General features: G+C 37.9%; 1 protein-coding gene across 2 annotated transcripts in view; it reads right to left on the bottom strand.

The window, feature by feature from the left end:
* Nucleotides 1–233: 233 nt before the first annotated feature.
* Mei4 (meiotic double-stranded break formation protein 4) overlaps nucleotides 234–26054 on the bottom strand; it is a 151663-nt gene continuing 125842 nt past the window's right edge. For both annotated transcript variants that reach the window (XM_031345492.1, XM_031345490.1), the window contains exon 5: nucleotides 234–895. In XM_031345492.1, the coding sequence (XP_031201352.1) occupies nucleotides 626–895 (270 nt within the window). In that variant the 3' untranslated portion in view covers nucleotides 234–625. The remainder of the gene's footprint in view (nucleotides 896–26054) is intronic.

Here is a 26054-nt window from a genome sequence, read left to right as displayed (position 1 = left end):
GACTTAATAATACACAACCTTACTACATTTTAACAATCAGAGGAACAATAGTGTCTTTAATCAACAGAAAAAAAATGTTTTAAAAAGGGACATTTTTAAAGAACTAACTAACCCTTCAAAAATACTTTACAAACATGTTGATTAAGTAAAATTAAAAGCCACTGGTTTCCAAAGCCTTTTTTTTTTCTAAAGCACTATCCTTTAAGAGAAAAAATGATGAGTAGAGCTACATAATAAATTTTATTTTTTACCATTTACTTAAACCTTGTATTTAAGTGTGTTAAATGACAGAAGTTTAAGCTTTATTTCATTACAATTTGTAATGAAATTTACATCAGATGAAAATCTTTGACAATTTATTGTATTTTATGAGATGTACCATGTTAAAGAATAGAGCTAAGCTATTGAGTGAAATAAGATATAATATATGAACATAAGGGAGCATTGTCAACGGAAATTGCTTGATTGTAATATAGAACAGCGCTTCATCATCTCTGATACAGAAGACTTATCTCTAAATTGAATTAATGATTAGGCTGGTCAATCAATTTAAAATACTCATTTAAAAACTTTTTTTTTTTTGAAAAATACTGAAGCACACCATTTTCTGATATACAGAAAATTGCTAAGGCAACGATTCATTCTTAACAGTTTCCATCTCTGCTGAGTTCAAGAGAACCCCTAGTCTCCATAAGTAAAACGAAAATAAAGGAAATGCGTCAGAAAGCCGGAAAATGGTTTCATCATGCTTCTGAAGAAATGTCTGAACTTCCGGGCTGCTGGGATCCATGTGTAGAGTGGAATCTCCCTGGTTTTCCTGTTGAAGAAGTTGTTCCAGAATCCAAAACAGGGAGAAAATATTTTCATAGCGTGTCACATCATAAATGCCTTGATCCTAAGAAGAAACAATAAGATTCTTAAAATACTGTGTGGCTCAGATCAGAAAATGAATATATAACCCTATAGGGTTATATTGTCAGACAAAAGAAAAGTTTTTGATTTATTTAATGACACCTCTCTCCCTGCCTCTCTTACTGGTGGAATTGGGAGACAACTAGATTGGTGGAGTGAGAAGAAAGGAACAAATATTTAATATTTTAAAAACATGATGAATATATTTTCTTGATGGCTTATGTAGTTTCAAATAATTTTCTATCCCTGTTAGATACATTATTATTCCTCAAACTCTATTCCAAATGTCTTAAATTCAAGTATATTTTGGGTCAGAACATAATAGTGTAAATGGAAATTTCCATTAGTGATCTTATATGATATATTGCAGTCATGGTAGGGGTAGATGGATATGCTATGTTAAATTATTTACAGGCTGTGTACATAAAGTATTTATAACACAAAGCAATTCCATGGTAAGAACTGTATCCCGCTTTCAAATTATCTTATTAGGTACATGTATGTTGTATGTAATAAATAAATAAAAAAAATCAATCCACATTATCACTGGCTACTCTCAAGCAGTGGCGGTCTCCAGGACCCCAGGGTCCCCATTTCCAGTCATCAAGCCCTCTGTGGTCAGCTACACAAATCCCCATAACCTAGTAAAGTCAAAGCTCGAGAGGCTTGTAATCTATCAGTCAGATTTATAACAGTAAATGCTCAGCTCACAAAACGCCCACACAATGAACTCAGAGCCAATTGATATTGATACAAGCTGCCCACCTACATTGGACAAATTGTCCTATATTACCTATTCTTCCATAATATTCATATCATATCAGCCACTTGTGGCTATCGAAAGCCACGTGGATCTGGTTCGACCTCTTCCTCCATTTTCTCTGTCCTTCTGTCTGTCTGTTTCCTGTCCTCTCTCTCTGATATTCTCAGCCCCACCTTCCTTTTTCCATTGGCCAATCACAGACTCTAGTCTTATATATCACCTGCCCTCACCTGAGTTTCGACAGCAACCCACACATGTAAATGTAGAAAGAGTTAAAATTCTAAAACACAAAATGCTTCTGGCCCAAAGCATTTGAATTAGGAGTATTACCCATCATTACTTATTTGCATGTAATCACTTACTAGTAAACACCTCAAGTGCTCACTAACAGTTTTACACACACCAGCGCAGTGTCGAGTTCAATATTGCATCTATGAATTTTAACGCATAGCACTCCTGCCAAGCATTATAGAGTATTTTTTTTCTGGGTAGAAGTTATAGAAAAGAACAAAGATCAGATGTTTTAATTTTAGGAGTAGGAAAGTAAGGAGATACCAACAGTGAACAAAAAGATCATTTAAATCGATAATAGATGAACATTTCTCACATCTACAGAGAGGTTTAAATGCCTCGCCTTAGCAGGGGCAAGCGGTACAGTCTCAGTACTGATAAGACTGCACCACCATATATTGTAATCAAATGGTCAAAAATGAGAGACGAAGGGAGCTTATGAAAGCATCAAGGAAAAGGGACTACCATTCGGCTCAGTGGCAGACCTCTTGGACGAGTTCCCAGTCCATGAGACAGACAATGATTTATTCAGACAGCACAAGAGAATGTACATACACATCCCAACCAAACACCCTTCATATGGTATGGCAGTCCAAAAATGAGAAACAGATGAAGACATCCATGGACAAGCAACTCTTTGAGTTACTTACTGTCGAAACTCTTTAAAAATTAAATTCATGATGAAAGAAGTTATTCAAGCTTAAAGGGAAACATGTTTCTCAATAGTCTTTTAACATGAAAACAGATGAAAGAATAAAGCATATTGGTAAAATATAAACAGTTAAATCCTGAGTACTCAATATTGCATAAACATTGCAAACACATGAATTATGTACTTAGTATGAAGGTTAAAAAGATAGCTTCAAATTTTTCACTTGATTAAAAATGTAAAAAATATATAAATCATAATACCATAAGCACAAAATATGGAAAGTAAAGTCAGTATTTTTATGAGATCAAATCTATTATCAGCTTAAAATAGCTTATTTTAACTGTAAAACTTTTAAACTACAAAGTCAAAAATATAATAGATACTAGAAACATAAAAATATAATCAAAGACACCTCTAGAAATGTGGATAACATGGAAAAAAGGAACAAAAGATATATAAAATTCAAATCGCAGAGTTGTGGAAAGCAGTGCCAACTCATATATATATAACTCATATATACAATATATGCATGTATATATATATGTATATATATCTTATATAACACATAATTCTTGCATGTAAGGCTCAGAGCCAGGGGAACAGAGAGCTTGTGTCTCCTAGAAATGTTAGAAGCCATACCCATAAATTTTCACCATCTTCATTGTCTAAGCATGGGCTGGATAAGGACAACACCAATAAACACACTAACTTGGAAGAGGAAAAGCTTATGAGGCCTTAACCCCACACACGGAACAACAGACAGCTAAGGAATGCAGAGAGGGAGAAATAGTCTTCCCTAGAAAAGGAACTAAGACAGTCATAATAGATTTTCCTATCTTATCAGCAAAACCCTAGATTTCTTCTTCAATGTATAAATGAGACAACTAAACTTACATCATCTCTGTATTTTTGTTTTTTTTACATTCATTATATTAGCTCTGGTGTAAAAGATGGTAGTACAAGTAAATGATGAAGATGCTAGAAAGCTGAGTGTAAATCGAATACACTGGGAGACACTTCGCCCTTCTCCTTTCAGCATTGTTCCCATGGGGGCAATATGGACACAGGGCTTAGAGGTAAAAGTGCCATCTGCTGAGCCAGAGGATGAATGACACCCATGCATTTAAGTGTCACTGTGCAGCCAGACACTTTCAACGCTCAGGGATACATGAACTGCCTGCAGTGCTGGACTTCCTCTTGTCCATTACCATCTCTTTCAACTTAGTTTTATTGAGTTTACATCAGCAGTCGGGGAGAATTCCAGGTTCCATTGCCCTGAAAGATATGCCTTCCTGTTCTAGACTGTAGAGAAAAGAGTAGCTAAAGGACCAAAAAGAAAGCTAGAGTCTTTGGCAACAGTAATTGTAAAAAGAAAACCAAACAAACAAATAGGAAAGAGAGAAAAAGAAAAGATAATATAAACTCCAGGTTTAGTTTGTAGCTTGGATGTTTGTGTTTAACTGCAAAACATGAAAACAAAGCAGCTCATTAACAATGTGATGATTCAGGTTTGGCACCATGGGCATAGAGTAGTGAAACCTGGCCTGCTGAGAAACAAGCAGCCTGCCAGAGAAAGTATTAAGACACACCACATTTTCGTTCTGCTACAAAAGTAGGAGATGTAGGGGGGAAATCAGGATGTTACAGACGGAAAATTAAGTCAAAGACTACGGCCATATAATCTAAATGTTAAATTAAATGTTTCCTGAATATAACATATCATTAGCTTGGTATTCTATGTGCCAGGTTTTGTTGGACAGAAGAAAAAGTAAGATACAACTAAAATTAGTCTTCTCCTAAGAGAAGGAATTCAACACAACATTTTAAGATAAAGGTCAGTTGTCACCCTGATAATTAAGTGGGGAAGTTGCCCCTGACCTTTACTGAGTTATCCATTTTATTTAGTAGACAGCAAAGACAGCAAAGTAGATGTCAGACAAAGATTTCTGGGGAAGAAGTTAACACTCTGAGCCATTTTCTCAGGGGCTGGCAGCTTCTGAGGCCCCAAAGAAGCAATGAAGGAACTGGACTAATCCTAGGCAGAACCGAGGCCTGGTGAAGACAGCACAGAACCACACTCGCAGCCATGCAAAAGCTCAGAGCAGCACTGGAGGATCTCTTCATCTGCATGACCAGTAGGCTGTGGTTACAGTCAAGCACACACTGACTTACACTGTAGCTCTTTCGGAGGTTGCACCAAGCTTGGGCTTTTCCCTCTCCCAGAGGACATACAAAGCTCTGGCCAGAGCGGAGAGTAGGTAATTATGTACAATTTTCTATTGAGGTGTGAGCCATGGCACAGCGCTGGTATAGACTCTGACATCATTCTTTAATCAAAAGTCCTGGTGGAAAAGAGTACAAAGGACCCAGTGGCACAAATTCATTGCCCTTCTTATCTATAGCAGTGTGTTTGCCTGTCTAAACTGTGGAATCCTGGAGATTCCTTCTAGAGAATTTTGTTTGATCCATGAGCTACCTTAGGTGAAAATTTCTGTCTTATTAAAACTGGCATTTGCTATGTTAGTGTTTTACCTTGTTTCTGTGGGAAAGAGTTCAACCAAGTATGCAAAGTTGTATTCACATGAAAGTATTCATCAAAGAAATATACAAAATAGATATACTTTAAAATGCTATTTGCATTAACGAATTGTATCAAGTCTTAAATCTGTTTTTAGAGGATAAATTCATATGCCAATAACAAAATGAGCAGCCCATCATTCAAGAAGGCAATTTGCACAAATGTGCTCACAGGGAGGCAATGATAGTTGTTTGTCTGAAGACTGGATGGGCTAAGTCTCACTATGCGAACACACAGGGCGAAGGTCCTGTCTTGTGAAGATATCTGACATGGAAGAATGCTGCTAAGCAAGATGTAGCCTCTGTGTCCTATGGCTCCATGCATAGGTGGCCTCTGAGTCTCTACCCACTCCCAACCACATACAAAATTCAGGTTGACGGTAACAGGGTGGGGAGGGAAAGGCTGCGCCAAGAAATCGGCAGAAGTGAGAAGTGACAGCAGAGAAGAAGGTAGGAAACAGTGTAAAGCAGACATGTACATTTCTGGGTGTTTTACAATGAGAATGGTTGTTGGCATGGTTGGATGTGCTTGCATAGACATAAATCTAACAGCACACAACTGAAAAACATGTAGTGATTCTAGGAAATGTGTAAGTGATAGAGACAGAGTTCAATCATGTAGCTGATGAGTTAATCAATCATTACCCAATTAAAAAAAAAAAAAAAAAAAAAAAAAAACCTTAAAACTCTGGATAGCTGGGCTGGCTGGAACTTCCTGATTGGTGAGCAAACCAATACACTAAGAGGCTGTAGCTACAGGGAGAAGCTAAATAAACACTGAGCTGATCCCTCCCAGAAGTCACCTTATACATCTTAAGATGGCTGATTCTGATATAAGTTCTTTGTAATAAAAATGAAGCAAACAAGCAACACACACCCAACCACCCCCACACACATACACTCACACTCACACATCAAAATAAAAACAAACATGCCATACTTTCCTTAGTTCTAGGCCCCTGGAACAGTTGGCTGAGCTGAAGGGAACCTGTGAACTCCTTCCCATTTACATCTATTTAGTCAGAAATGCTGAGCCCCTCCAGACCCCTAAAAGTACAAACTGGCTTCTGGAATGAAAAAAGTCTTACTAGGCACTGCCTTTGACCTCTGGCTCCTGTGTTGATACCAGGTGCTCGACATCAACATTACACTGAATTGAACTGAATTTTATCACACCCAAGTGTCTTGAAGTTGGGTTACATTTTTGAAGGTATGCAAATAACCTAATGAAGTTCCAGGCTATTAAATTTCACAAACTTTCCTGCTCATATTTCTGATTTTAATGGCCTCACATGTGCTATTTAATTAGGTGACCTCTTTCTGTTTGAAAAGTTTTCATTTCTTTTAACGCAAAATCTTCCAAGTAGAGAAGCTGGAATAGTCATCACAAAAAGCAGTCATATGCAAGTAACAAAACCAGAGACAGGCAGGGAGAGGTGGGGAGGGTTGGGGAGGGGCGGGGAGGGGCAGGCTGAGAGAGGCAGGCATTCTTGGTCAGGGACAGTCAAACCTGCTGTGCACCTTCAAACCTTTGCAGAGTTAAGGCCATCATCTGAGAAAACTCCAGGAGCTATGAGACTGAATTCATAGCTTTTACAATTTTGACCCAGGCAGTTCTTTAAGCTACTAAATGAGTCCGACTTCAGAAGTCATCTAAAAGAAAAGTTCTACTTTCTTTTGCAACAATTTTATATAATTTTTGAAAGTGCATTTTACCCTGAGTAAAATAAGCAGCAGACCTGGGAGGTTCTTTCAGAAAAAGAGCTCTGTCTGGTTAAAGCAGAAAACAGTAAAAAAAAGAATGTCTCCCCTTAAAGACACATGGTTCAAACTGAAACCTTAACCTGCTTTCAGGAAATTAGGTTAAGACACTTTAAACATAGAATGATTTTGTGTTTATTCATGGGGTATTGGTATTCTGCAAAACACATTACTAAGATTCGTAAATGAGAAATACAGCTAAGATGAAATTTAAAAGACATGTCAAGTGTTAGAAAAAAAATCCTTTACATTAGAGTGTTTAAAAAAAATCTCACTTATTTGATACCACAAAACATACTTATTCTAAAGAAATACAACATTATGGTGACTGTGGTTTTAATCTTAATTAAAACCTATACACAATCTGTCCAACTCTGTACATATAAAACCTAATACCTTTTTTTTTTTTTTTTTTGCTTCAGAACTGATGAACCATTAATAAAATGAGTACATTCTACAGCAAAACTCTTGCCCAGGTTTTCTGACATTGCTTTGCTTTAAAGTACAATGAGGAGGTTGGCCACATCGAGGAGGTCAGTCACATCTCCCAGTGTGGCGAGACTTTCCTACCCCTCCACAGACTATCTGTTTCTGAAGCGCTGTGTGGAGGATGCCTGGTGTCTTCCTTCATAACTAGTGTCAGCCACGAGGTCCAGAATAAGCTCTTTGAAGGTACTTGGCAGGGTAAGCAAGAAAATGACAGACATACTTAGCACAAGTCAGAGGAAAAACCAACACATTTTCCTTCCCTCTCTGCCAAATTATATAATTAATACTGTGCACATTTTTTTTTTGTAAAATAGTACCAACATAAGAGTCACATAAATGATCTTTTGAGATGCAAGCAGTACAACGGACAGACACTTAGTTTGCCATCCCAGGGCTTATTCTCAGGTAGCATAAACAGTGCGCGAGCAGCTGTCTCAACAATCTCTCTCTCCAATTGCTTTAGGTGATAGAGTGGAGGAATCCAGTTTCCAGAGAGTGCGTAGCTTCCTCTGCTTCAGTGGCTTTTCTGGTTTTCCTCAAGAGTGATGTCTTTCTCATTCTAAAGCCCAGCTTCATAACCAGAACAGCTTATGTGGGGTGGCCCCTTGTGGAGAGCTAACAGTCTAGGTTCTGAGCACGCTCCAGGTACTCACGGGAACAAGTACAAGTTTGGAGGTTAGAAAGTGGAGCCCCTCACCCCACACCTAAGAGGCGCAGTTTGAGACCAGTTGTTATCTTACCAGCAGACAATTCTCACAAGGTTTCAAATGCTTAGCACTGTCTGAATATATGCGGCCATATCATCATACAGTCAAAAGCATAAATCTTAGTAAGCCCCTCACCAGGGAGCAGGTTAGTCCTGTGTCTGTCTGCCTTCAGTGTGCAGATCCAAATTCAATTTCAAGCACTGCCAGACCCAGACCACTGACTAGGCCATATCAGATTTGACTCAGTAAGACAGTGCTTTCATATGGTTCAAAGTTATATGTGGTGTGAGTGTGTGTGTGTGTGTGTGTGTGTGTGTAAATAAGCTTCACTTTCTTAACTGTAAAAAGCTTACTTGCATAGCATTTAATATTAAAATATCTAGAATAAAATAAAGTCATTATTTATAATTTAGTTTTAAAAATCAGTTTTGAACCAGATTGATAATGACAGCTCTTAATTTTATGAAGCTAACTTTTAAAATACTTATCATTTACATTTGTAATGTCCCCATGACTTCCGTATATTCTGAAATTTATTATGACTGATAAGATCACCTTTTAACTATGGTTCATTTTAGTTAAAACGTATTTAGGCACCATGTCAGTTAGACTTCAAACCTAGACAAAGAACTGCAAGTAACTGAGAAATACTGGGAGTCGGAGAGATAGTTTTCCTCAGAGAAGGCATAACCATGTTATCCAATACCAAATGGACAGCCCTGAAAATATATACATATGAATAGCAGTATATCAACCAAGAAGGTGGTATTTTTATATTTAGGAACACAGACACATTAACACACATGTACACACACACACACACATATACACACACACACACCCCTATGGTAACCACAATTAATGAGAAAGAGGCCATAATTTTGAGTGAAAGCAGAAGACTAGATAAGGAAGGGATGAGGGAAAAGGGGAAAGGAGAAAATGATATATTATTACCTTAAAAATTATAAAACTATATAAAACAACTTCAAACCATTTTAGTTTTCATCAGGAGAAGTCTTATAAGTAGTTCATTTTTAATTCTTCAAACATGGAATACTGACAAAAATATGTAATATATATTTGTTTCATTTACCAGGTAAATGTTATCACATCTTCAGATCAAAAAGGTTATTTCTTTGTTCCTATTAATTTTATATTTTTGACTCAAACACTAGAGGACATATAGAGAAACCCAAGAGGGACACATTTTACCAAGAGCCACAACAGCAACATCGCTGATAATCAGTGTCTGGATCCAAAACATAAAATCTTTGATATGCTGCAGTCACTGTGAATTCATTGCTAGATGCATTTTATTACTAATCTGCTGTGCTGTGTCTTAAATACTGAAGGCTGAACATCGTTAGCCCCTCGCCGTTTATTTCTATCACAATTAGTCTGTTGCAGCTGCATCTAGTTCTGGTGTAAAGTAGTGAATCTTCAGAATGGTCATACCAGGGATGATCTCTCCCAAGCAACGTTCTTGTTCCCTCCGCCCAAAGATCTTGTAGAGAACCTTCACAGGAATAAATGTCTTTGATTTGAGAGAGAAAGAGAGAGTCATTCCCAAATCGTCCAGTGACATTTCTACTGCTCTCCACTCAGTGAGTTTTACGGGAACATGGTTACATTCTATAGCAGTGTTCCTAGCCTCTTTAAAACCAAGCCTCGAGGGACGAAAAGCTTCCACCTGTCATTAATGGTATTAAGGAATTCATTTGAAAATTCCAGAGTCAACTTCTTTGAGGATCAATATTGATCATGGTCACTTGAGACTGAACCACTAAGCTATTGCATATGAGCGACCAGATATTGGCAAACAGCAGGAAGGAAAGATCCACAGCCAGCAACCAGTAACTGAAGCCTATGGGAAAGGGCCTGCTTTCCCTGTCTTCTGAAAATTGGCAGTTCTTCTATCAAAATATTTTCTCCTGAATTATATCTGTCCATAAAAACCTGAGCAATTCTGTTAGTGGGCTCAGAACTATATAATTTGGAAGGAATATAAAGAATAAAAATTTTAAAAATGCACATACATATTTGCAATAAGTAACTATAAGGGTTATGTGACTACATTTGCTCTTTTTCATTATTATTGTAAATAGGTTCTCTTCTCATACAGTATATCCTGATAATTGTTTCCCCTTCTTCTACTCCTCCCGGATTCCTCCCCATTTCCCTCTCTTGGTTCCATTCCCTTTGTGTCCCTCGGTAGAAAGAACAGCATTCTAAGAGATGACAACTAAACATGACAAAATAAAATATAAGGGAGAAGCTATTATATCAAAGTTGGGGAAGACAACCCAACAGGAGGAAAAAAGTCCCAAGAGCAGGCATGGGAGTCAGGGACCCACTTACTCTCACACTTAGGAGTCCCACAAAAATACTAAGCTAATAGCTTTAACAAATATTGAGAGACCTGGTGCAAGCCCCTGTGCTTGTTGCTTCAGGTTCTGTGAGCTGATATAAGCTTTACTTAATGATTCAAAATGCCTTGATATCCTAGTGACCTTCATGCCCTCTGGCTCATACACTTGAGTACCTTTGTTTCTTGGGGCACAGATGCTAAGAATTAAAATGTCATCTTGGTGGATTTTTCTGTTGGTGAGTATGCAGTGTTCTGCCCTAGTCCTTTGATTAGTTTTGGTTTGAAGTCTATTTTGTTAGATAGTAAAATGGCCACACCAGCTTGCTTCTCAGATCTATTTGCTTGGAATATCTTTTTCGCCAACCTTTTTCTCGGAGGTAATCTCTATCCTTGAAGGTAAGGTTGCTTCTTGGATGAAACAAAAGGAAGGACACTGTTTTTGCATCAATTTTATTAACCTTTACCTTTTTGTTAGGGAATTGAGACCACAGATATTGAGAGGTATCAGAGACCAATAATCGTTGATTCCTGCTATTATTTATTCCCTATGTTTTTAGCTAACCAGTGTAGGTTGGAGTTTTCCTAGTAACATCTTCTGTGGCACTGTATTTGTAAATAAATATTGATTAAATCTGCTTTATCATGAATATCTTGTTTTTCTATCTATGGTGACTGAAATTTATGCTGGGTATAGTAGTCTGGGCTGCCATCTATAGGTTTAGATATTTTTTTTTAAACATACTTTTAATAAAGGTTCACAAATGCTTTTATCTCTCTTCTAGCTCAGAGTTCAAAAGTATAGGAGAAAAGAGGGTAAACAGGAATAGGCGATATGGACCTGTTTAGAAGTAGTTTTTTTGTAGTGATTCCATCTCAGTTTGTGAAGGTACCAGCAGTCCCCCAGTTCAGTAGTGTCGTGATACCAAACTTGAATCAGCAGGAGTGGCATGATCCAGCAGAAACAGCCAGGCGCCTGCCTAATTGACACCAGTCAGCAGGAGCGACCAAAACGAGCAGAGACACCAGAAGACAGGAGACCAATGAAGTGTTGCAAAGGTTACACAAGCCAGCCACCACTGTCCATTTAGTCGTATTTATACTCTCTCCAAACATCAAGTGTCCTCCTGTGGGTCTTGTCTCAGCAAAACACAACGTGAGTCTGCTTTAGTAAAATACCACATGAGTCTGCATCGCCTAACACTACAAGAAACTTCACTTCAGCCACCTGTGGTCTCTTCAGAGTCTTCAGCACATTTCTCCAGGCTCCCTGGCTTTCAGCGTCTCCATTGAGAAGCTGGGTGTAATTTAATAGATTGACCTTTATACGTTTCTTGCTTTTTTCCCCTTACACCTTTTACTATTCTTTCTTCATTCTGTATGCTTAGTGTTTTCATTACTATGTGGAAGGAAACTTTCCTTTCTGGTGCAGTGTATTTGGTGTTCTGTATGCTTCCTACCCCTTTATAGGTTGTATCATTCTTTAAGTTAGGAAAGTTTTCTTCTACGATTTTGTTGAATACCTTTTCTGGGCCTTTGAGCTGAGTTTCCTTTGTTTTCATTTTTTTTCCCACAGTGTCAAATCAAAGATTTCCTGGATAATTAATGTAAGGAGATTTTTAGATTTAACATTTGCTTTCACTACTGTGCCCATTTTTTCTTTAGTATCTTCAACACTTGAGAATTTTTTTTTGTTTTGTTTTGTTTTTGTTTTGTTTTTTTTGTTTTTTTGAGACAGGGTTTCTCTGTGTATCTCTGGCTGTCCTGGAACTCACTCTGTAGACCAGGCTGGCCTTGAACTCAGAAATCTGCCTGCCTCTGCCTCTGCCTCCCAAGTGCTGGGATTAAAGGCGTGCACCACCACTGCCCAACACTTGAGAATCTTTCTTCCATTTTTGTATTCTGTTGGGGAAGCTTGCCTCTGTAGTTCCTGCTCATATTCCTAAAGTCATCATTTCCAGAACTGAGCCAACCCCCCAGTTTGGGTTTTCTTTATTGATTTAATTTCTACTTTCAGGTCTCGAACAGCTTAATTTCCTTATACTATTTGTTATTTTCTTGGATTTCTTCAATGGAATTATTAAATTCTATTTACAGTCATCTATCATATTCATAAAGGTTGTCTTAAGGTCTTTTTCTTGTGCTTTGGGTATGTTGGAATATTCAGGGCCTGCTGTGGTTGGAGAGCTGGGCTCTCGTGGAAACATACTGCCCTTGCTGTTGTTAATTGTTAATTAATTATGTTAATACCTAATTGTATTTTTATGCAGACCTTTTGGTACCTGGATTTGGGATGATTAAAGGTCTACGTGCTGATTTCTTGATTTGTCTTTGCTGAGTGGGTGTATTGTTTCTCGATTTATGATTTTTCTCTGAACTTTCGGAGAGTATGATGGCTGTGTTGCCTGTTTTCTGGCCTGGGCAGCAGAGGTGTTCACAGGAATCGGGTAATGGTGTTGAAGGCAAGGTAACTGCAGTAAGAGGAAGGTTAGAGATGGTCTTTGCGATCTGTTGGGGTGGGGCCAGGAAGGAAAGGGAGACCACAGCAGGTTTCTGGCTACAGAGCTGGGGATAAGATTAGGGATTTGGATCTCAGGAGAGTTGTGGGTCTGCATTCAGCCTACTTGTTGCCATGGGAGTGGGCATTGCAGCTCTTGGGTAAGCAGATAGTGCCTGCTGGGATGGGGGAGAGGGGTAAGGGATGGCAACTGCTGGTGTTCTGTTGCAGCACTAGAGAAGAGACTGCTGGGACAGACAGGAGAATGTCTGTAGGCAGTCTACCTGGTTTTTAGCAGGAATCAATTACATTTATTTTTTTTTTATAGTTCTTTTTTTTTCCATAGCTGAGGACAGAACCCAGGGCCTTGTGCTTGCTAGTCAAGCGCTCTACCACTGAGCTAAATCCCCAACCCCACATTCATTTTTACAATAAAGATTATGTATATATGAATATATCTATATTTATATGAAATAGTTTAATTAAAAATGGGCATTTATAGAATTCAACCAGCATTTAATTTTAAAGCATAAATTTTCTTAAATGATTGATATTCTAATTTTAGACTTCAATTAGTTGCTTTTTCACAATAATGTAGATGAGATTAACTGAGCCCTTGTATTAAGGGCTACCACTTTGCTATTTCTAAATTACAGTCTGTATTTCCCTTTTCTCTCCCTCCCTCCCTTTTATTTACCTCTTTTCTCTCCTTCTCTACATGGTTTCTATTTCTCTTCCTAATTTAAGGCTCACTGGAATCCTTTGCAGCTACATGTTTCGCCTAACTATTAAGTCGTGATGATGATTTCAATTTTAACTTTGTCAATGGACAAGTAAAAAGACCTATTTGGTCATCCACACTGAGTCCTGAAAGCCTCCCTTATCCCAGGTCTCTGGAACTTTCTAGAGGTTTTCTACTCCCTACCCCCATCAGCTGCATATTTCAATTCATTCTCCTGACCATCTGGGCTTCTCTCCTGTTTCCCCACCACACACCTGATCTGCCCCCTTTTCCCTCCCCTCCTCTATCCTACCCAGGTCTCTCCTTCCCTCTGCCTCCCATGATTATTTTGTGATGGATGATTGAAGCATTCTTACTTGCACCTTCCTTCTTCTTTAACTTCTTAGGGACTGTGAGGTGTATCATGTGCATTCTTTACGTTTTGGCTAATATCCTCTCATCAGTGAGTACATGCCATGCATATCCTTTTGGGTCTGTATTACTTCACTAAGGATGATATTTTGCCTGAGAAATTCATGATATTCTTCTTTTAAATAGCTGAATTGTATTTCACTGTGTAAATGAACCACATATTTTTGTATCCATTCTTCGACTGAGGGATATCTGGGTTGCTTTCAGTTTCTGGCTATTATGAATAAGGCAACTATGAATATAGTATAGCATGTGTCATTGTGATATTGTGGAACATCTCTTGGGTACATGCTCAGGGGCAGTACACTTAGAACAATTTCTGATTTTCTGAAGAATTGCCAGATTGATTTCTAGAAAGGTTGTACCAGTTTGCAATCCCACTGGCTATGTGGAATGTTCCCATTTCACAGTGGGGATATGTAACCTGATAAGACCACCTCCAGTAGTTAGACAGTGCCCCCAGTGGAGAGATGAGGATACCAATCCACCTCCAAAATTTTCGACCCCAAATTGTTCTTGTCTAAAATAAATGCAGAGACAAAAATGTAATATAGATTGAACACGTGGCCATCCAGTAAGTGACAGGCCTAACTTAGGATCTATCTCATGAGCAGGTACCAAACCATGACACTATTACTGATGCCATGTTGTGCTTGTAGACAGGTGCCCAGCACGGCTGTCCTCTGAGAGGCTCTACCAGCAGCTGACTGAGACAGATGCAAATACTCACAGCCAATCATTGGACTGAGGTTGAGGACCTATGGAAGAGTTGGGGGAAGGGTTGAAGTAACTGAAGGGGTTGGCAACCCCATAGGAAGAACAACAGTGTCAACTAACTCAGACCCCTGGGGGCTCCAAGAGACTAAGACACCAACCAAAGAGCATACATGGACTGATCTAAGGCCACTGACACATATGTGGCAGAGTACTGCTTTGTCTGGACTCAGTAGTAGAGAATGTGTCTAATTCTGTAGAGACTTGATGCCCCAAGGAGGAGGGGATTTCCCTTTGGGGCACCCTCTCAGAGGTAAAAGGGAGGGAGGATGAACAGAAGAACTACTCGAGGATGGACTAAAAGGAGGGCAACATTTGGGGTGTAACTAGATAAAATAAACAGTAAAAAGTAAAATAAAGTCTGATTTGGCAACACTATAGTGAGTTTCTGTTACCGGACATTTAAGGAAAGGCAGGAAATAATATTTATCAAAAACCAGTGGCTTTTAAATAAACATTTAATTCCCTTTTAAGTCTCAAAGGATTAGGTAATGCAGTTATGTCTGTCTTAAAGTTAAAGAACCAGTGACTTAGGCTTAGGCACCGACAGGATTGATTCTAGGTCACTACAGCTCTGAAGTCTGTATATTTCTTATCCTAAATCCCAAAGTCTGGTTGTATGATGCTGAAGTCAGTCATGTATTGATTTGTATCATTCCACAGAAAGATCTAAAGAGTTTGTGATGAATTTTGTACTTGTTGTGGAATAGTTTCTTTGAAGACTTCAACTAGACCATTCCTTGAGCACAGGTTTGAAAAATTCCATACTGACTGAAGGACCACAGATGCTCATATAAAGTGGTGCATCCATCTCTCAGGCTGTATAAGATGCTTCTACCATTAACTATTGTTCCACTGAGCCTCCTGATGCTTTTGACATTTTCAAAATATGTCAAATTCTGATGTTATAGAACTATACTATCAATATATTTATTCTAATACAAAACAGTGCCTTGAGAATTCAGTGTTTATATTACAATAAAGATTGCTTTTCCCGGTTCCTACATATCTGATCTTGAGAGCCCACCCATCTCTAATGACTCTACTTTACATATTCTTTAATGCTGATGTTCCAACCCTCCAGACTTAAAACATGCCTCCAGGGTCATATGCCCTTTAGCCATGTCAAACACAGAAAAATGGAGCTATCATTTAACCACACTTCAATCACAAATGCCTTTGCACATATCAAAAATCATTTATTTTCACAGCAACATGTTCATATAATTTTTCCTGTGGTGTGTTATGTGTAACATAAAATGAAGAGTGAAGAGCCTCTTTGATAGTGACCTTAAGTGACAAACACACTATTAAGAAAAGAAATGGAGATCTACTCATGATGAGGTCCCTAGTCTCTCTAGCTTCACAGCAATGGGACTGGAGACAGAAGTTACTCGCTATCTGCCTTTCTTTTTAAAGGTTCTGCTTCAGTGCCTTCCTACATGTACATTTTTCCAGGTTAGAACTTTTTTCATGGTATGTTCACATTTATGTATTAATCCTTCAAAATAAAACTGAATTTAAAATGAGTTTATATTATATCATGATTTTATTTTCTCGGGAATCATCCACTGAATATTTTAAACATCAACAGAGCACTGAGAAGTCCGCTCATCTAAGCCTCTCCCAGCTTTCCCACTAGCTTTGATGACCCAGAAAGTCCCAACTTTTTCTTTAGTTCCCTCTCACCATTCTGAAGAATCAACTGTGTGGTATTTGAATCCTCTTAGTCACCCTAGAAAAGGAATGCCCCGTTTCCATGCGAAGGAATCCAAACCCAGTGCTAAGCCTACAAGCATGAGGGTTAGGAGGTGAATCACTGTTACTAAAGAAAGCCCCTTGAAAGAACCTCTTGTGAGCACTTCCTAGAAATGCATCTCCTCCAATGCAAACCTACATTGGTATTTAGTCTGAAATAACTGTGTGGTAGAAGTTGCTTTAAAAGGAAGTAGCTCTAATCGTCTATTACCAGAAAGCAGTTGGGTGGGGTATATTCCTAAGAAATTCAAAACAAAAGCTTCTTTGGAAACTGCATTTATGGGCTGTAAAGAACTAATAATGTGACTTCCTCCTCCAATCCAGCATATCGTAGCTCTATGCAGGCCATAATTACATTCATGTTTGTCAACGGTTTGAATGGCATGCAATTATCTGTTCCCTTCTAATATTTGTCCCTGAACTGCTCTGTTCAAATGCCTTAAATAAAAAGTCACTCTAGAATTAGGGAAAGTCAAATGAAAGACATGCTCTTTAACTCTCCAGTTTGGACATCTAGCTTTATAAATAAGTGACACTCATCAGCAGTGTTGTCTGTATTGAGCACACTGGATGGAGGGCAACGGAGTTCACTCTCCTCAGGATTCTACATGTTAACATCATGAAAACATTTACTTTGAAGCAGAAAAATTCATTTGTGTACTTTTTGTCTCTTCCCTCCTATCTGTGTGTCCATACTACTTAGAAATGCACTGTGGGAACAGCCTATCCCAGGGGGAACTCCATCCCCTGCCACTTCCCCTCCCTCATTCATCAGACTTGTTGAGCCAAACCCACACAGGTAAGCTTCCCTTCCCCCAACCATCTTCCCTGCAATAAAGATAGTCAAGGGCTTATAGTAACAGGCTGAAAAGTGTTTTCCAAGCAAACAAACCCAAGGAACAAGCTGGAGGGGCTATTCTAATATCTAATAAAATAGACTTTCAACCAAAATTAATCAAAAGAGACATGGAAGGATACATCAAACTCATAAGGGGAAAATTATATCTCAGCTCTGAACATCTATCTATGCCCCAAACACAAGATCACCCACATTTGTAAAAGAAACATTGCTAAAGTTTAAATCCCACATTGCACTCTACATATTAATAATGGGAGACTTCAACTGTCACCAAAGACAGGTCAACCAGACAAAAACTAAACAGAAATAATGAAACTAACAGACACTATAATTATATAGATGGCTACAGATTATTTCAGCAAAACACAAAAGAATATACCTTCTTCCCAGCACCTCATAGATCCTTCTCCATAATTAACCATATAGTCAGTCACAGCAAGCCTCAACAGATACAAGAAAATTGAAATAGCACCATCTATCTTATCAGACCTCCATGGATTAAAGCTGGTCTTCAACAACAACAGAAACACTGAAAAACCTACACACTCATGGGAACTGAATAACTGTACTCAGTGATCTCTGTGTCAGGAAGAAATAAAGAAGGAAATTTATAGACTTTCTAGAATTCAATGAAAATGAAGACACAACATACCCAAATTTGTGGGACACAATGAAAGCAGTGCTAAGAGAACTGGGATTAAGGGGGCGCCCAAGAATCAGTGAGAGTGACCTGAGCCATGACTCAGAGGAGATGGAACCTGAAGAGGCTACCTCCTGTAGCCAGGCAGGAACACCAGTGAAGCGACAGGGACACCAACCCACCCACAAAACTTTCAACCCAAAATGTCTCCTGTTTACAAAAACTTGCAGGGACAGGGAATGGATGAGAGACTGAGAAAATGGCCAAGCTATCACTGAGAGCCATCCCTGGCAAGCACCAATCCCTGAGACTATTGAAGATACTCTGTTAATCTTGTTTTCATTTTTCTAAGAAAAAATGAACAATGAAATTCGTTCTAAGATATAGTTTCAGTCCAAACTCCCATTTTGAACAGGACAACAGCAACTGTTGAATGAAAACTCCAGCCCTTCACAGTTGTATAGGTAAACTGTGTAAAGGTTTAATAGGTAAATAATTCACTTACCTTAGAAGCCTTTGCAATTAATCAAAAGGGCAACATGGAAGACGAACCACTAACGGAGACTATTGAAGAAGAAAAGGTAGGTAATGACCAGTAATGAACAGGAAATATGATTCCAGATAAGTTATATTTGAGTAATGAGGTTGAGGAATTCTGCATCAGAAGAAGAGTCCTGTGAGGGAAGTGAGATTGGAATCTGCATAAAGATAGGCGAGGCAAGAAGCAGCTAAGGCATAATGATACTTGGGTAAACAGAATTCAAAGGTAACAAATTTGTGAAAATTACATATGCAAGGGGAATGCACGCTCAAGATTCTAAGGATGGTCTGAAGGCTGAGAATCCTACCAGAAATGTTGTGGTTAAGACGATACTTCTTAACTAAAGATAATTTCACAGCTCTCCTATTATTCCTGCTAGTATTCATCATAGTGTGAAGAACAGGTTTTCTAATAAAGCAAACTGATGAGAATACTTGCTAAATCTTTCTAAACATGATTATGGCTCCATTTTCTGTGGAGTCATAAACCAGCTAAATAATAGAATTAGGTACACAGGGTAACTGTTATCAGTTCTCTCCTGACTTCATTCAAATTTCATTCTGCAGTTTTTGCAGAACAGCTTCTTAGGAAGGCATACATTACAGTAGAAAAAAAAAAGAGTAAAACCAAGTTAGACAATGCAGGCTCAAAGCCTTGTAAAAATTAATCAGGCCAACTCCTACTTAATTCCACCCGCACAGTGTGAATACTCAATGCCTGCCCTACTTGTCACAGCAATACTGCAAAACTCAAATTAACTTATGTGAACAAAACTCTGGAAATTATAAGATTTTGTTAACATGTGATTTATAATTCTTGAAAGTAAATGAGTTTAATAAGTCACTCAAATCAAATGGGAAAAATCAATAAGATCAGCTAGGACTGTCTGTAAGATTTTCATCTGGCTTTTGATCAATGGGATGCATTTACCATAATTCGATTGGCATGGATCAGAAGCATATGGCTTCCAACACCTAGATATGGTGCACAGCCTCCATCCCCTCTGTATGTGGATGTGGGGATTTCTGAGTCTGCTCTTCACATCACTTTGCAAACAAAAGATCTGTAGCTTAAAAGAAAAAAAATCAAAAGACAGCAGCTCCCTTACTTAACTTACATGGTATTCATAATAAAATTCCAGATCAGCCTAGACCATAGTGAATTCCAGGCCAGTCAGGACCTCAAGGTGATATTCTGTTTAACATAATAAAAATAAACAAACCAAAATAACAAGATGGGACACATAAAACCTAAACACAAAACAAAAACCCAGCAAGAAAATATAAAGAAGGGTAGAAAAGGTATGAAAATCTAAGAAGGGGTATGAATAATCATTTTATGACCAAGTATGTGACTAATGTGGGTCTAATGACCAGAAACTTCATGCAACTCCTGGTGGGAGTATTCCAATATTCCATCACAACTCATACTGACAGTTTTAGAGGAGAGAACAAGTAAAAATTCATTACGTGAGACACTAAAACTGTCATTTCTATGAAATAATCAGGGATATCTTCAAATTATGAGCTGTGTGTGACTAAATGCGAATATTCAGTTTGGTAAAGACACTTTTCTGCTCTTTAATGAGGCTCAATCTCCAAATGGTTTAAGAGTAAAATTTAATTCTTACAATAATGTACTTAATAGCATTAAGTTAAATTGTTTATTTTAAACATACTGTTTATGTAAGTCTTTTACAAAACAAATAATTATGAATAATATTAATTATATACTGGGAATTGTATGATCCAATGACATACAACATTCTAGGTTAGGTAAAAAAATAGTCATTCAAAAGTACTAAAACTTAATCTGAAATTTCAACTTTTATGCTGTCTCTGGAAGAATTTGGAGAATGTACACTTGAGCAAATAAAAAATGGATTCTAAGAGAAAAATGTATGAATATGAAAAGAGAACAACACACTTAGGCATAGACGCATATACACACAGTGAAGCCAATGTCATGGTGAAGAAGAAGTTCAGAACAGCAGAGAGTTTAGTGCATACATGTACAATAATACAAAAAGTGACCTGGACAAGTAGGCTCTTCTTCGGTGATAGGTCCCTAAGAGAGAGAACCAGTGGATGAAAAAATATGAAGGTAAGGACACTGGGGTCAGGAGGTATTGCATAAGTCATATCCTAGGCCAAGCGAATATTTAAAAATGTAGCATCTTATATACAGTTTGCAGTGCAAAATGTAAGAAAGCTAAGAGCAATCTAGCATACATATGCTACAGCATTTTCTCTGTCCAATCACATTAGGGCAGTAACAGGCCTGTGATTGGATAGGAATAGAGAGGTGGAGCTGGAGTTGGAGAAAAAAAAAAAAGGTCAGAGTAGCAGAAGGGAGAAGGGATCATGGAAGCAGACAAGGAGGACGAGCCAGACCCCACGAGGTTATACAACCAAACAAAGGTTTTTACAAAATAGATTAATTGGGTTAGAGTATTGTCTTTATTATTTGGTTCTGAAATTATTGCATTGGCATCTTGTAAATTGTGATTTTATTATTATATGAATATGATTGGATATTAAAGCCTTAAGAGCCATGCTTTACCTACTGGGTCTTAGGTGCTAATTAGATAAATGATTGTGGGGGTGTGTAGAGTTGCATGCGAGCTAGATGTAGCTTGCTGGGAGAAAATAACAAAAACCCACCAGAGCTTAGTATTGAGGCTGAACGGTACTAGCTCAAAAATGTGGCCCATCCTGAAATGGCATTTGCGGGGTGGATTCATTTTTTATTAATTCCTGCAACATGCATACATAGGACAAAGTCAGTAGGTAACTAATCAAGCAATGTTGCCCCAAAAGAACACAGGATATTTCAAGTGTATCACAGACTGAGCACATAATGGTCATGGGACTGTTAACCACAGCCCTCTAGGATAAGAAGGACTTCTAAGGGTCAGAAGTCACAGCTGGCCCAAGGCCCAGGCTCCAGTCTATTACTGGCTTTACCATGTGTGCTCCTTGTTTTAGACAGGGAACTACTTTTCTACTCCATCCATCAGGGTCTTGAGAAAAACCTTGGATCAGCCTGGCTTCCCACACAAAGCACTAAAATACGGGAGTAAAATTCCAAGAGAGCACCGAATAGAAGGTGACGTGTTCAGAGAAAAGACATGTGGATAAGATTTCCATGTTTTAGTCCTATTTTTGTTTGGGGTAAGTACAAATTAGTTCTAGATATTGACTCAAATTATATACTTCAATATGAGTTTAAATAAGAGCGAACCATTTTAAATTAAGGTAAACTGCCACAATAAAAGTGATGAGGAAAGGAAAGCAAAAGCAATTCTGAATTATTATAATAATCAGAAGAAAAATAAGAAAGAAGCATGGAATGAAAGTCAAAGGGAAACACAACATTAGTAACTTTATTAAACCTGACTTCAACACAGGACTCAATTGCCTTATTTGTCTGGATTATAAAAATCAGAAATTACTTTACTATTCTTGGTAAGGTTCTATCTCAGGTCGGCCACAAAGAATGAAACCATCATGAGGGATTTTTAGGAGATTTTTATAGTGCAGCATGCTGCTTACATCAGACAAATATTGAATAATAAAGTACAAGCCATATACCTGGATCACAGAGTTGTCAATTAGTAACGTAAACACTGAAGCATAGGTGCGTGAGAGACAAGAACAATATTCAAGATGAGAATTGTTGAATACGGTAGAACAAGTTACTTTATATTGAGCAATCTTATAAGGCTCCAGAAAGATATACAAGCATATCAACAACATAGCTGCAAACAACAAAGAAACAAAGGAGGTAGACAATGTCAAAGCAGTGGTATGTATTATCCACAATCATACTTAATTTAAATTTCCTAAGACAAAAATTCATGAGCATACATATAATATGAAAACAGAATTAATACACACAGAAATTATTACCAGAATGTACTCTTTTAAAAAGCCCAGTTATATTAAAAATAAATAAAAAATTATTAGTCATGTGTTAGATCACAAAGAAAATTTCAAACCATACCAGAAAGTGTAAATCATAAAGGCCACATATGAGCATAGCATAATTAAATTGGATTTAAAATTAAAACAATAGCAGCAATACTTACAATAAAGTTAAGGCACTTGAAAATACATAGACATAAAATGTAGTTTGAAGGGAAGACTTGACATTGCACAAATGCAAATTTTCCTTACAGCAGACTAAGGAATCGCTGCTGTCCATTGAAAATTCTAAGTGGATATTTTAATAGATCCTAAGTTGGCTATAAAAGTTGTCTAGGAAGAGAAAATTAATCATCAATAAACAAATAATATATTTAAAATATAGAATATTCATATTAAGCACAGATTATAAAGGCTCACAATGACCATCAGATATATTGGAAATAAACTGAATTCAAAGATGCCTTCATTACTTCTGATGAGGTACCAACTACCTGTCATGACCTGAAATAGCAGTCATAGATTATAACACCAGTCTATCAACTGGGTGTTACAATCAAATCATTAAAATTAGAAATTTCCAACATGCCAATAATTAAAGTAATGAATATATTCACATAGTGACTTACCATAATATTTTCTCTTTCAAGTTCAGGACATTTATTTCACATACTTTATTTTAGTACTCACAAAATATAGGTATACGAGTTGTATCCTCCTGTACTAGCTAGAGTTTCTATTGTTGTGATGAAACACTGTGACCAAAAGCAAGTTGGGGTGGAAAGGGTTTATTTGGATTAAACTTCCACATCATAGTCCATTACTGAAGAAAGTTAGGTCAGGAACTCAAGTAGGGCTGGAACCCTGGGGGCAGGAGCTGATGATGGAGGACATACTGGATGCTCCTATAGTTTGGTCAGCCTGCTTTCTTATAGAACCTAGGATGACCAGCCTAAGGATGACCCCACCCACCACAAGCTAGGCCTTTTCCCACCAATCACTAATTAAGAAAATGTCCTAGAGATTTGCCTACAGCCCATCTTATGGAGGCATTTAAACAAGCATGGCTCCATTTTCTTAGATGACTCTAGCTTGTGCCAAATTAACATAAAATTAGCCAGCATACCTACTATGTAAAGAAATAGCTCCAGAACTTCGTTTGCCAAATTCTATGTCGTTATTATGAACGACTAGGCTAGAGCTGCATAGTAGATCTTAATCAAACTCTTGCATTCTACACTGTGTAGTCCTGAGGCAGCCAACATACGGGGCCAATGATTTATACTTGAAGATTAAAGGGCTTTCCTCAATTCAGACTACATTATAGTCCATCTTCATTAATGATTTCCACATTAATCAATGTTAGTGATAATTTCATGATGCTTTTAGTTCCTGATGAATCAAGGCAGCTTTCCCTGAGTATTATGGCAAAAACAGGCTTTCCTGAAAGCCGAGGGCAGAAACAGTCAATGGAGTCTAGGATTTAGGCAGAAATCTGAGTAAGTTTGAGTGGAAGGAGTCAGGAAGAGAGAAGGCAGGCTGGAAGGCAAGGCAGCTCTTTGGGCAGACGATCAGTATCAACCACAGAGAGAATATAACGACATATGTAAGGGTGTATTGTGGAAAGTGAGGCTGGGGTGGCAGACATGAGCATGATCACAGAGCTTCTGTGCTATGTATGCTGGGAAACAGGTTTTTTTCCTATAACTAATGGGGTGCAGGAAGGGATCTAAGTATGAGAGGAAACTTTACAGTTCCACTATTGGAATTTATCCTTTTTTAAAAAGCTAACTTTATTTATAAAAAAACAAAACAAAAAAAACTTTCAAATAATAATTCTAAATGTTTTGCTAGATATAACTCTGTTGTGGGATTTCTTTTTTAGGCAGTAGATAAGTGCATAAGATTTTTTTGATAGTGAAAGTATAAAACTCCATGGGAAGCCCCACAACTTCCATTTCAAATGGCTATTCTCACTGTAGAGAAGGTCACTGAAATGTATACATTTTGGGTCTGATTAACTTCGTTGTGTGATGTTATAATTTCCTACTCAACTTGACAGGTGTGACCTACCAGGAGTTGCATTGTTAAAAATAACAACAAAAACAACAAGAAGAAACTGATTCTTTCTCTGGCTGCTATCTCATGCCAATCTCAGTATCTAATGTTTATCAGCTGGTGGTGCGATACTGTGTCCATCTTCCCTTAGGGTCTTGTATGGACTGAGGTTCTGTGGCATGGATGTTGTGTATACTGTCACATCACTGTTAGGTTTTATCTGTAAGCCCCCCCCCCCACCAATGTGTTCTGGAAACATTGGTTCCTTGATGTTATCTACCACATCTGGCTCCTAAAATCCCTCTCTCCCTTGGCATATCCCTGAGCCTTGAGGAGAGGGATGATTATAGCCCATATATGATTGGGCTGTCCACAGTTTCATTTCTAGGTCAAAATATTAGCAGAAAAACACATGAGGATAAAAGAAGATAGTGAAATGTTTCATGAAAACACACTGCACATTTTATGTGGAAACTCACTATTATTACCTTGATTGAAATTCTAATTAAGCTATCTTAATTACCATCTGTGGCAGTTAATCTTGATTGTCAACTTGATAGACTTTTGAATTGCTTAGGAGAAGAACCTCTGGGCATGTTTGTGGAGTCATTTAATTGGGATATAATTGAGGAGTGATGACCCCAGACTGAATATAAAGGAGAAAGTGAGCTGGTCACCATATTCATCTTCCTCTGCTTCCTGACTGTGTGTGCAGTGTGATCAGCTGCCCCTGGCTCTGATGAGTACACCTTTCCCACCGTGATGGATTGCATCCTAACCATGAGTCAAAATAAAAAAAATTACTTCTTAAGAATTTATTTGTCTAAGGCTGTGAAGAATTGAGTACGAATTTCAATGGAGATTGCATTGAATCTGTAGATTGCTTTCGACAAGATGGCCATTTTTACTATATTAATCCTGCCAATCCATGAGCATGGGAGATCTCTCCATCTTCTGAGATCTTCAATTTTCTTCTTCAGAGACTTGAAGTTTTTGTCAAGCAGATCTTTTACTTGCTTAGTTAGAGTCACACCAAGGTATTTTATATTATTTGTGACTATTGTGAAGGGTGTTGTTTCCCTAATTTCTTTCTCCAACTGTTTATCCTTTGTGTAGAGGAAGGCTACTGATTTACTTGAGTTAATTTTATATCCAGCTACTTTGCTGAAGTTGTTTATCAGATTTAGGAGCTCTCTCATGGAATTTTTGGGGTCACTTAAGTATACTATCACGTCATCAACAAATACTGATAATTTGACTCCTTTTCCAATTCGTATCCCTTTGATCTCCTTTTGTTTTCTAATTGCTCTGGCTAGGACTTCAAGTACAAT

This window comes from Mastomys coucha, unplaced genomic scaffold, assembly GCF_008632895.1.
Source record: "Mastomys coucha isolate ucsf_1 unplaced genomic scaffold, UCSF_Mcou_1 pScaffold23, whole genome shotgun sequence".
NCBI classification, from domain to species: domain Eukaryota; kingdom Metazoa; phylum Chordata; class Mammalia; order Rodentia; family Muridae; genus Mastomys; species Mastomys coucha.
Note: the sequence above shows the minus strand (reverse complement) of the source record. Positions and strands in the feature narration are given on the sequence as shown.